The following is a 12,983-nucleotide window of genomic DNA, read 5'->3' as shown; positions in this document are numbered from 1 at the left end:
GTGTCTGGCAGTTGGTGCTGATTGTCATCAGGAGAGTCTGTTTCCCTGCCTGTGGTCGCTCTTCCTCTGTTAGGTCAGATACACTTCCTTACATGGAGATCCAGGACTCCAAAGATCTAAGGCCCAAGGCTGAAGATGAGTTCTGGACACCACATGATGTCACTTCTGCCACAGGTTATTGATCAAAACAATTCACATGGTTCACCCAGATTCAAGTCGGTAGAGGAACAGACTCCTTCTCGGCATGTTTATGGGATGGGCGGAATGTGTGGCCCTTAATTTACCCCAGAGAATGTTTGCACTCACCAGGGCCACATGCCCACCAACTCTAAGAAGTCAGTGGAAGGGTTCCATATGAAAATTTAGCCAGAGGATTTCATTCTGGTTGTCTGAAAGCCTGAAGCTTCTAGAAAACTTTCAGGGCAGATGTCTAAGCATTACCTCATGTCACCTTGTGGTGAGCATTCAATAAGTTAATTCATGGGAGGTACTTAGAAAAATGCCTGGCATGCAGTAAGCACGCGATAAATTTTGGTTATTATCCTCACAATAATTTTATGCGTTCATTATATTCGCTGTTTTACAGGTGAAGAGACAGAGATGCAGAGATGCACGGTAAGTTTCCCAAGGGTTAGGCAGCAAATAATCAGGGAAGCCAGATTAGAACCCACATATGTTAGACCCCAAAGCCTCATACTAGAGCACAGAGAGGCAGGCATGAGGGTATTCATCACCGCATTATTTTCAGTATCTTGAAGTCAGAAACAGTGCAGCTGGACAGGGGCCATTCGGTAAACCCCAGCGCACCTGGCCAATGCTTTGTGATGGTTACTAGAAATGAGGTCACCCTATACAGAAGACATGGAGCCATCTCCAAGACAGTCTGTTCAGTAAAAAGAACATCTGAAAAGTAAGTTCTATAGCTCACAGGAAACATAGCCAAATATTCCAAAAATTCTAAGTCCAAGTGTGTGTGAATATGACCTCTGGAGGCTCACTGGAAGCAAATGTAAGTGAATTAAACAATAGGATCTATTTATAGGAACTTCCTTTCTTTAGACTTTTTGTTGAATTTTGAGCTAACACATACTCAAAGAAAAATTCAGAGTACAGCAAAGTGTCAAGAAGGAAAAGAAAAATCACTGAAATCCTTCCCCTCCCCCAGAATTAAGTGGGCTAACCTTTTAGTGTGCTCATATGTCTTTCCAGTCCGCATTCTGTGTGACTGTGTGTGTGAGAGCGTATGCATGCATATGTGTTATTCTCAACCTGTGGCTTCCCTTCCTCATGGTCCAAGACAGCTGCTCCAGATCCAGCCATTACATCTGTATTCCTGTCAGCAGGAAGGGGGAAAACGGGAAGTAGTGGGCCTCATCCTTCCTTTTAATACATAACCCAGAATTTGCACACATTGTTCTTAATTGCATCTCATTTATTGAAACGTAGTCACATGTCTATTCCTAGCCACAAGGAAGCCTGGGAAACGTGGGTTTTACCCTGGGCCACCATGTGCCCAGTGAAAAGTCAGGGGTTCTACTGCTATGAAAGAAACAGAAAGATGAACACTGTAGCAACTAGCAGTGCTGTTTGTTGTATACCTTTACTCTTTCAATGATAACATCTTTCCCCATCAAGAGGGAAAGTTCTGTGTCTTACATCCTAACCACTGATCTCTGTGAAAGGACAGTGGCCTTGGCCGGATTGCAGGCCACAATAGAGCAGCCCTTCTCTCTTCAGGCATGCCAGCAGCCAGCTGCTTAACCAGCAATTTCCAAATGGAAGGCAGAGTACCGGCCACACCAATATTTGCCAACCATGGCACTTCCCCAGATTTTATCCCTTGTTATGTCATGAAGAGAATCAGGAAAGGCCATTCCATTGCAAAACAAAACTGCAAGACACAGTGTGTGACAAAACTTCTTTGGAAAGTTGCAGATCCTCTGCTAGTCATTCTTAAAGTGATAGCACCATCTCTCTGTGTATATGTCACACCCTTTCTAGAAGAGCACTTAATTTCTCTTTCCTTCTTCTCACTTCCAACAGAGTGTGTGTGTGTGTGTGTGTGTGTGTGTGTGTGTGTGTGTGTAGGGGGTTGGTGGGGATGACAGAGGACAGGCCACTGGGGTGTATTTCAACTTTTCAAGGTTGAGTCAGAAGAGAATAAGCTGGGGGAGGAGCTTTATCTCCCTGTGACCCAGTTTTCCCATCTGAAGCCAGTTCTTGCCTTGAATCAAGGTTTCCTTGACCAGTTCACATGCTTTGAGACTCATGTCTCTGACACAGAAAGACCATGTGATGCAGAGCCTAGGCAGCCTGGGTCTGAGTCTCGGTTCTGCTACTCACTGGCTGTGTGACCTCAGGTGAGATACTTAACCTCTCTGTGCTTCAGTTTCTTTATTGGCAAAACAGGACAAATAATAATAGGAAGTATTTCATAGGGTTTCTGTGAGAATAAAATAAGTAAAGCCTCAGCAAGAGCCAAGACCTGAAAAGTCACCTCAGCAGATGACCGCAGGAATGGCCTCATGTCCTGGCATATGGCTAACCAGGAAGGGCAGCCATAGGAAGCCTCTTTAAAGCCACAGAGGTGATGGTCGCTGTGATGGACCTCAGTGCGGATGGACAGGGTAGATTCTTGGCCTTTCCAGTGCTGACCAACCCTAAGGAAATATAATACGCATCGATTCTCTTTCAGGTGGCCTTGTAGGTCTGTCCTCAAAGCAGTCCTGGACTGATTTTCCATTTCCAGCTTCCCGAGGCCACCTTCCTCCAGGGCAAATCTGAAGAGTGGTACCTTAGTATTTATGCCAACAGCTCTTTAGAAAGGACCCTGGATTCAAAGCCAGCTAGAGTGGGCGTTGGGTCCCATCTTTGCAGCCCATTTTCTGGTGAGATCATCCCCTCCCCACCCCAGCTGAACCTATGTTTCCACATCTGCAATGTGGTGTTGACTCCCTGGGCTGTTCTGTAGCTGTTTCAACATACAACACACTTTACAAGCTTAAGGAGCATTACAATTTGGGAGGGAACACCACTGTATCTGTTTTCTATCGCTACTGCTCCAATTGACCATGAACAGCAGTTTAAAAACAATCCAAGTTTATTATCTCACACTCTGTGGGTTAGAAGTCAGATCAGATCTCACAGGACTAACATCAGGGTGTTAGGGCTGTGTTCCTTACTGGATGTGCTGGAAAGAATCTGCTTCCAGCCTCACTCAGGCTGTTGGCAGAAGCCAGTTCCTTACGGTCGTTTCCTTGTCAGCTGTCAGTGGGGGCTGCCCTTAGCTCCTAGGGCCTCTTAGCTCTCCTGGCCCCTGTGCATGGGCTCCTCCTACATCTCAGAGCCCGCAAAGGCAGGCATCTCAAACCTCACCCTTGGAAACTCCCTGACTTCTCAACCTGTGTTTCTTTTTTTTCTCCTCCTTTGCTGAATCTCTTCTGATTCTCTGCTTTTAAGGGCTCATGTGATTAGATTGGGCCACTCAGGTAATATAAAGTAATCTCCCTATTTTAAAGTCTGTAACCTCCATTCCATCTGCAGAGTCCTTTTTGCTATGTAAAGCAACATGCTCACAGGTTCCAGGAATGGGGGCGTGCACAGATTTGGGAGTCATTCTTCTGCCTACCACTAGCAAATATCTGTTGAGCACTTCTCAGGGCGAGGCACTGAGCTGAGCTCCAGGGGTATAGGGTGAACAGTTCAGACTCGGCCCTCACAGAGCTCGGAGCTGCTAGCATGTGACCCCATCTGCAGGGCCTGGGACACACATGCAGGCCCACAGGCCATGCCATAAGTCTGAAGCTTTAAAACGTATCAGTCAAGTCCTGCCCACTGGGAGCAGTTTGTCCTGGGACGCCCTGGGAGCAGTTTGTCCTGGGAGGGTCCTTCCCAGGGCAGGGCAGAAACTGGGCCTGGGTCCAGGATTCCTGAGCAGGGTTGGACTTGCCCAAACCTAGGACAGGATTAATGGGGTCAAGATTCCCAGGGAGCCGGGATGGGTGGGCCCCCTGCCTCAGGCTTCACTTTTCTGGCTCTGGTTTTCAGGCAATTCTAGTCTCCCCGTGTACACCATGCCAGCAAAATGGCAAGAAGAAAGTCTCCTGGGGACCCCCACTATGGGCGTTTGGTGGCCACCTTTACAGTCTGGGACCCCCACCCCTACTGCCCACACCTCTCAGCTCCCGTCTGCTGGAATGGGGTGGAGGGAGGAGGATGGGCTGTTCTGTCCTTTTCTTGTAGAGTCCCTTTGCTCAGTCGGTCACTGACCTCCTGGAAAGTATTCTTAAGAGACCAAAAAGAAGAACATTTTGATCTGTGTGATACATTGGCCCTTGGCATCACTCACCCAGTGTGGGGCCCTCTTTGCCCAGGGTGGCATTATTTCTATCTGGGGTGGCTGCAGTGGCTTCTGAGCCTGCTTGCATCTGCTGCGGTCCCTTTCAGTGTCACCTCCCCCCCCCCAAAAAACCCACACAGGTTATCGCAACCCTCTCCCTCTTCCATAATCTTGACTGCCAACGCCCCCCCCCCGCCACCTCTGGGTCCCTCACCCTGGCCTCCTTCCAGGCACTTCAATACACCCTGCTGCCTCGCACCCCACAAGTGCAGCCTCTGCTGCTTGGCCGGCACCTTCGGCCTTTTTTCACCGTCTTTCCTCCTACCTGCTTTGAGATACCACCTGGGGGGGTGGGCATCCTTGGAGAATCCTATGCCCTTGCCGGCCCCAGGCTGAGTCCAGAGTCCTGATCTTCAGGGAACTTACTTGGTTGGTCACCTGATGTTCTGTTGAAATATCACATTTCTGAAGTCAGCCTTGAAACTGGACTTAAGCTGGGGCAGGGGCAGGGGTGGGCGTGGGGGAGTGGGCAGAATTGTAGCTCAGGGGCCTCAAGGGTCTGTGGTGGGTACTCTCCCAAGTGGCAGCTTTTTAATGACATGTATGGAGCGCTGACTGCAGGTGCGGTGCTAAGCTCTGTGCACTAATTAGCTCAATTAATCCTCACAATGATCCTGGGAGGGAGGTGCCTTTATCACCCTCATGTACTGAGCAAGAGGCTGTGGAGAGCTGACTTATGCACATGAACTTAAAGGCTAAAGACTTCCAAGGGCAGTGGGAGAAAGCAAAACCAGAGAGGGTCGTAAGTGGAGGTGTCTTTTCCAAATGCCAGCTTACCCTCCACCTAGCCCTGACAATGTCCCAGCATGGGTAGTGCCATACTCCAGACTCTCCTGCATCTACTTTCTCTGCGTGTGTGTGTGTGTATGTGATTAACCTTGGTGCATCTTCCCATGTCAGTACAGAGAAATTGTCTTCTCCATCATCCAGTCCAACACCTTTTCTGGGAAGGAATGATCAGAAACCACCGAAATGCCCTTGTAAGAGCAAATATAAATAAAAAAAATTCATTCTCCCTGGTACAAAGGGAAAGAAACATTCTCCCTCCCTTTACTTCGAGTATGGTCGTGTGCTGCATAACAATGATGCAGTCAACGAAGGACCACACATATGACAGTTGTCCCAAAATATTATAATGGCTATACCATATAGCCTAGGTATGCAACAGGATACACCATACAGATTTGTGTAAGTGCTCAACGACAAAATTGTGCATTTCCCAGAACGAATCCTCATTGTTAAGCACATGACTCTTTACTTTAGAAAACTTGTAAATTCTTTGTCCCTTTAAGATGTGAGTCTTTTTAAAAGCTGAATGAATCTCTTACCAGTTTTATACTCCAGGAATGTTTTCCCCAAGGACCCAGGAGCCATCTCTTTGGGATGTAAACATCAAGGAAGATAGCACCCTTATCGCCCAGCCTCCGTGGGAGGGTGGGAACCTAACTTCAGTGCGTGGCTCCAAGTTGCAAAAATATGAGTTCATTTCCTTTGGATAAAGACAATTAGCTAACACAGGTGGCCACTCCAATTACCAGCTGAATTCAGGATGAACTATGCGACAAACAGTGCTGTCCAGTCATCATACTAGAGGACGGTTATTGTGCAAGAACACCTTTGCGGTAGGTTCACCTGCCTGGATGTATAAGAGAATGAAATTTCTTTCTGTCTTTGCAGTCTCTTCAGTGGACAGTCTGCAATGCTCACTGCAGTCTCGCTTAACGCTTATTCAATCATACAATTGTTTTCTTTCTCTTCTGTTTGTGGAGAGGTTTTCTAGATTAGTGGAAGATTTTATTTTTTTTAACTTTGTCCCTGACACTTTCAAATGTCTTTATCCAGAGGGCTGGTTAAATGAACCTGCCAGCTCCACACATTACAGCACTACGCAGCTATGACAGGGAATGAGTCTATCTCCATTTTCACTGTTGAATGAAAAGTTCAAGGTGCATAATAATTACTACTTGGTCTGTAAAAAGAAGTCTGAGAAGGAAGACTCTATATTTGTATTCGCTTACATCTGCCAATTCTCTGGAAAGGTAAACAAAGAACTAATAAAAGTGCTTGTGTGTGTGTTAAGAGAAACTGGGCAGATGGGGGACAGGAGAGGGACGGAGACTTTTCCCTGCACATCATTTTATAGTTTCTGGTTTTTGAAACATGTGACTATATTACCTATTCAAAATAAATTAAAAGGGGAGAGTGTGGTGGTGGTGGCAAGCAAACAAAACAAACCACTAAAGAAAAGAAGTCCCAGGATCAGACATTCTCTAAGCACTTGATTCTGTTCATTTTTGAGCTCAGCCTTGACCTTAGAACCAACTGGAAACTGATTATATTGACACACTTTTTGGATTCACACTGGACTTCTTTGAAGGCTGATCTGAGTATAAAATCAGGGAATGTCTTTATTTAAGAAAAGATAAAACTAAAACATAATAGCAATGACCTCTCCCATTTCGAGGTGAGAGAACAGCTTCCCCGGGTCCTCGGTGTGCAGGCCCCACACTGTTATTACCATGGGGCATCAGATCAGAAAATGGCCTGGGAAGGCTAGCTACATGCTGGGTGCTCCTCCCTTTTTAACTCTGTGGCAAGCCTATGAGGCAGGTGCTATTTATTATAATCTACATTTTATGAGAGGCACAGAGAAGTCAAGTGACTTTCCCATGGTCATACAGTTGCAAGGAGGGCTCGCCCTCCCAGCTGTTTCCTCTCTAACATAGTTGGACCTGCTTCCACTGGAGGCTGCAAATCAGTTCTCTCTCAAGAGCCAAAGAAGTTCTGAACTAGAGGAATCACAGGCACCGTGACACAGAGTTGGGGGCAGGGCTGTGCCTTGCATTTTCAGGTCCTGTAGGAGGCCTGTAGCATTCCCCACAGTCCCTAATGGGACTTTGCCTTCTGGGTTCAAATACTCAGGCTCTGCCTCCCAGCTCCCAACCACTTGCTCTGCGACCTTGGGCACGACCCTAGCCGCTCTCGGGGCCAGTTTCCAGGTGTTAGTCATGGGGGCGGGGTTGGCACCCTGTGATGGTCCACATCTCCCCAGCCGGCCTAGGCAGAGCAGTGCAGGCTGCAGTAGTCAGCGGAGGAGAAGAGCCCCAACACGTTGACCAGGGGGAACATGAGCAGGGCTCCGAGCAGCGAGCCCAGCTGCACCGCCGCCCCGCACCACAAGAGGGCGCTTCGGCTACGGTCGCGCAGGATCACTCCCAGCATCACCTTGACGTAGCTCAGACAGCCAGTGAACAGCACCCATGAGATCACCTGTGGGGATGGGGTGGGGACAGATGAAGAGTAAACGGAGCTTGTGGGGTGAGCCCCAGGGGCGAAGGGCACTCATAGGGTCACCTGATAGGGCTAAGAGAAACGCACGGAATAACCTCTAAGTGCAAGGAAAAGCTTGTGGGGGTGACCCTGCAGGGTTAAGTTGACCCACCAATGGCATGAGTTGACCTGCCATGAGTTGACCCACCAATGGCAAAGGAGAACTCAGTGGCTTTTCCAGCCCCGTGATCAATTCAAGGGCATCTGAGAGAAGGCCACAGCTGAGGTGCACATGGTGGGAAGAATGTGGCATTCAAGGAAGAGGCTGGACACATCACCTCAATTCCTGAAGCCTCCTCTCCCAAATGAAGAGCAGGCCCTCCCACCTGGGGCCTCCTGAGAGCACCACAGAAACTTTGACCAATAGAAGGGGCTGTGCCTGGGGTTTCCCCAGGCTTTGGCTAAGACATGGGGGGCTTGGGAGGGCGGAGCAGCCTTACAGGCCAGGTACTTACGATGAGGACTTCTCCACCCCAGTGGCCCTGCATGAGGGGGCAGGGGCTCATCACTGCCATGGCCATGTTGTAGGCCCCAAAGCCGGTCCCAAGCATCGCAAGGACTCCCAGGAATGGCAGTGACCTAAAGTAGAGTTGGGGACGTAAGCAGAGGAGGTGAGAAGACTGATCTCTGCCCTCTGCATCCCCAGGGGCCATGTGGAATGGCCAGCATCTCCAAGGTTAGAGGTTAGAGCCATGTGGAAAATTCCAGGCTACCTGGCTCAAGTGGGTGAGTCACTGGGACTGTTAAGGGCAGGGCCCAGCATGCCAGCAGAAGAGACAAAACAGACTCTGAAGCCAGATGGACCTGGTTCAAATCCCATCATTTAAGCTGTGAGACTGGTCCCTGAGCCTCAGTTTCTTCACCTGCAAAATGGGAGTCTTGCAGGGCTGTGGTAACCTATAGGAGCAGAGTGTTCAGGGCTTGGCTCCAGCCGTGGGCCCCACCTGGTTTTCTGTCTGCTGCCATTTCCTCCTGCAACACCCCCAGCTTCAGCCAGGAAGCCAGGCTGATGAGAAGGTGCCTTTGATCTCGGTACTGGCACTGCAGGGTGTGCTATGTGACCTTGGGTGACCTCTGTCTGCAACAGGAGGTTAGCATGATCTCTAGGGCCCTGGCCAGCAGCTAGCTTGGCTGCGTAGCATCACTCTACAGGGGACCTTCCATGCAGACCCTAGGTTGAACTAAAGACACTGCCTTTCATTTGAGGTCCTTATCCCTGGGGTCCCACTATCCACAATCTCCAGAACATCAAGACTGATCTGGTCCCTGGGTGAGAATGAAGAGGACTTCCTCTGACACTAAGGGCTCTTTCTGCTCCAAAATTTGTGGATTCCATAACTCTCAGATTCTGTATTCCAAACAGATCCTGCAGGTCTAGGCCGCTGGTCTTACTTCCCCAAATATTACCATCTTCCCTCCAGGGCTTTTAAGCCCCAAGAGAGAAAAGCCAGCTTCCTGGTGCATTGACATGTTCTGCCTAACTCTCCTGTCCTCACTCTCCTCCTTCCTGGGCTGGGCGAGGTGAGCATAAGCAGGTCTGAAAGGCCAGCGAGCGCAGGCAGGACAGAGGTGTGGACAGGAGGCTGTAGGACCTAAACTTTCAAGATCCCAAGGTTTCTCCTATGGGGATCTGAAGCCCCTGCATCAGAACCGCTTGAGCATATTAAAAATTGAAATCCCAGGTCCCAATCCAGGAAGTACAACTAATATTACCTCCATTTTCCAGATAAATACCTCTGAGGCACAGAGCGGTCAAGTGACTTGTCCAATATCACACTGCCGGTAAGTGGCAGAGCTGGGATTTGAACCTAGTCAGTGGAGCTCCAGAAATCATGTTCTTAACCACTACCCACACAGCCCAGGAGGTATGAACAGTAGAATTTGGGGTTCTGGAACAAGGTGCTCCCCCACCCAGGGTTCCCCAGGGCCAGACCTGTTAGGCAGGAACATGGAGAGGAAGCAGGCGAGAGGGTTGGCCATGGAGCTGAGGGTGGCGGACAGGTGGTAGGCAACAGGCCCGTAGGACAGGCAGGAGTAGGTCTGCACTGAGGGCAGCACGCCGTTGGTGAGTGCATTCACAAAGGCCACCAGGACGTAGATGAAGGCCAGGTACACTGGGTGGTGGCGGACCACTTTCTCCTCCAGATGCCCCTGGCCCTTGCTGCCGTCCACCGGGCCTGGGGGGCCCAGCGCCTTCTCCTCCCGTGGCCGGATGGAGTGCAGGGTGACCTGTGAGCTGAGGAGGTCTTCCACGGAGCTTTCCCAGAGCCTGGGCTGACGCTGGAGGAGAAAGAAAGCGACGAGGCAGCAGGCCATCATGAAAGAGAGCAGGAGAAAGAAGACCAGGGGCGAGAAGTGGGCAGGGAGGTAGCGGCTCTGCAGAGAGACCACGGGGGCTGCCGTCCAAGGGAGGTCAGGGACAAGGGTGCTGTGAGCTCCCTGGGGAAAGACAAGACAGGACCAGTCAGATGCCTGGGGAATGTCAGAATGCAGGTAACAACAACAATATTGACGATAGTGAGAAAACAGAATACAGGTGAATTGCTGTTAATAAATAACTGATACACAAATAACTAATAAGGTAATAATCAGAATTGCTTGCACTACTGACTGCTCAATGAGCACCAGCACTTTGCATGCATCAGCTCTGGGTCCTCCTAACTGCCCTGTGCGTGGGGCCCACTATCCCTTGTTTTAGAAGGAATTGAGGTCAGAATGGTTTGTTACTTATCTGAGGGTCACGGGGAGTTTGAAGCAAAGCCAGTCCACCTGGTGCTTTCTGAGTTGGAAGCTATACCTTTTACCACTCTACATTCCCACAGGGGAGGCATCCACAATTATGTTCAGAGGAGGGGCTAGCCAGGGACTGGAGAGCCGTCCACCCTAAAGGCTGCCTCCACCCAAGGTCGCCTTAGGGCGAAGTGGCCTGGTGTGGCCAGATCTCTTTTCAAGAGATGTCACACACCTAGAATTGTATGCTTGCATGTGAAATTTCAAAATTTAAAATATCAACTCTTTCAAACACACAAAAAATGCTTGCGGGCCAGTGTGGTTTGGGGCCACTGCTGCTGTTCTGCTGTTTGGTTTAGATGATACCAGACATATGTAAATTGTCCAATATCCACTGATAAAAAGTTTGAAGTTTTAAGAACATGAGGAATCAAAATAAGGTCTAAAGTCTATGGTTCTCAACCCTGGCTATACATTGGCATCACTTGGGGACTTTTGAATAAACATAAGTTCACAATCCCTTTTCTGCAATTCTGGAATCCAAAAAGCTTTGAAAATCAAAATGTGTTCATGACTCAGTTGGTACCAACAGTTGAGTGGATTTGAGGCTGTTTATAGCCCTAATCTAATCTACCCACTGTGTATGAATACTGACAGTAAGTGGTGTCACTGCGCTGGATTGCTGGGTCACGGGCAAGACCGCAGCCGCAGGCCAGGGTAGGCATGCTCTATCACCTCAAACTCCAGATTCCAAAACAAAATCTGATGCTGAAGATTTCAGATAAGCCCCCTCTGCAGAGTCTTATTTAATTGGTCTGGATGTGTATGGGGCCCATACACATCTGGTATGTTTCAGCAGTTCCCCCAGGTGATCTAAAAGGCAGCCAGGTCAAGAGCGCTGGCCTAGCACCGTCTAGGAAACAGGAGCCTTCTGCATGATGGCACTTGTGTTAGCGCTTAGGACACACCACCCCCAAATATGACTGTAGGATTCCAGAGAATGCCACCCCCAAATAGACATCTTGAGTACAACTTCATTATTTTGAGCTGGTTATTTTGAGAAACTGCACACTCAGGTGTAGCTCTGAAAAGTTGCATTTTTGTAAAGGAAATTTACATTAGTAAAGGTATCTGAACCAGGAATCGGTAGATTTCATTAGTAAAGGTATATATACCAGGAAGAGAAAGGTGACAACCATTATCACAGAAAGCCTTTTATCTGTGTAACAAGACAATGTCTAGTCACTATGCATTTTCTCCTTTCGCCCTCCCTCCAGCGCCTATTCTTTTCTGTAGCTCAGGAGGCTATAAGCTTCAATCATCTGGCCCTTCTTTGAATCTCATGTTTGTGGGCCTCTGAGTGTACGTAAGTAATTCAAATGGATTTTCTGCTGTTAATCTGCCTATGTGAATTCAATGTGTAGACCAACCAAAGAACCTAGTGGGGCAGAGGGGAGCAAATGTTTGCCCTCCCTGCACTTGCGATCAAGCACAGAGCGCTGTGACATGGCTCTGGTAACGCTGGGTACCTGTGTGATGTTGATCTTCCTGGTGGTCAAAGGGCTTGGGGTGGTGCCTGATGTCTCAGTGACGTTGACGCAGGTGGTAAGACCCGAGCCTTGGGCAAGAGCCACCAGGGCAGGCAGGAGGCCGCTGAATCCTTCGCCCACAAAGAAGGTGGTGAGGTAGTGTGTGGGCAGCCGGCTCATGAAGGGCAGGAAGGTGACAGAAGAGGTGCAGTCCACCAGGGCCAGGAGGAAGGTGAGGACCATGAAGGTGACACTGTGGGGGCCACCCAGCACCCAGGAGGTCACATTCCAGAGGAAGGCAAAGAGGATGCATGCAATGGTGCCCACAACCAGCACGGTGAAGATGATGGGCACCTCGGAAAGGCAGCCAGGAAAGAAGTGATGGAGCAGGGTGACCAAGAGGGGGCTGACATTGGCCAGCTGGATGATCACTGTGAGGTAGGAGGGCAGGTACCAGCCCTCAGGCAGCTCCGTCACCAGTAGGGGTAGCTCTACCCAGAGCCCATTGATGGCCACCCAGGAACCCATCCCGAAGGTGCAGACCAGCAGGTGCATCAAGAAGGCCATGGTGGTGTCTGCCCCGGGCCAGAGGCTGTGGCCTCCCCAGATCAGCCTGCAGCAGAGCTGAAGGAGAAAAACTGAAGGAGAAAAACACCGGGTGAGTAATTTCAGGTTCACCGCCTAGTGAGGGACTGTGCTTTTGGGCCCAGGGTTTTTCTCTTATCACTCTCCTCCCTATGAACAAGCTGGCTTTATAATTAGCAGAAAACAGAAATTTTTTTATAACTATCCTTCGAGTGGGTTAGGTTTTCTTAACCATGACTCATAAATCCTGGTGCCACAGGAGAAAAGTTTGATACGTTCAAGTGCATAAACATTAAAACACAGGAAAGCAAAACAAAGAAAACGACTTCTGCAAAAAATACCAACAGCAAGGTCAAAGACAAAAGACAGCCTGGGGGAAATATTTGTAACATAAATCACAGACAAAGGCC

At 49.2% G+C, this 12,983-nt stretch overlaps 1 protein-coding gene across 1 annotated transcript; it reads right to left on the bottom strand.

The window, feature by feature from the left end:
- Positions 1-7,456: 7,456 nt before the first annotated feature.
- Positions 7,457-12,555, bottom strand: SLC52A3 (solute carrier family 52 member 3). Its single transcript, XM_063089424.1, has 4 exons — positions 11,989-12,555; positions 9,663-10,168; positions 8,185-8,308; positions 7,457-7,669 (listed from the first exon to the last, which is right to left on the bottom strand). Exons 1-4 carry the CDS (start codon positions 12,553-12,555, stop codon positions 7,457-7,459), a joined length of 1,410 nt encoding a protein of 469 aa, XP_062945494.1.
- Between the last annotated feature and the right edge of the window lie 428 nt (positions 12,556-12,983).

Source organism: Cynocephalus volans, chromosome 1 (assembly GCF_027409185.1).
Source record: "Cynocephalus volans isolate mCynVol1 chromosome 1, mCynVol1.pri, whole genome shotgun sequence".
Taxonomy (NCBI): Eukaryota; Metazoa; Chordata; class Mammalia; order Dermoptera; family Cynocephalidae; genus Cynocephalus; species Cynocephalus volans.
The sequence above is the reverse complement of the archived record's forward strand: the minus strand, read 5'-3'. Positions and strand labels throughout refer to the sequence as shown.

Excerpts from the sequence above, each read along its gene's own strand:
- SLC52A3 (XM_063089424.1), bottom strand. The coding sequence starts at position 12,555 with ATGGCCTTCTTGATGCACCTGCTGGTCTGCACCTTCGGGATGGGTTCC. Across the intron at positions 10,169-11,988 it reads GGAAGATCAACATCACACAG|GGAGCTCACAGCACCCTTGT; the intron begins GTACCCAGCGTT and ends GTCTTTCCCCAG. Across the intron at positions 7,670-8,184 it reads GGGGTGGAGAAGTCCTCATC|GTGATCTCATGGGTGCTGTT; the intron begins GTAAGTACCTGG and ends CCATCCCCACAG.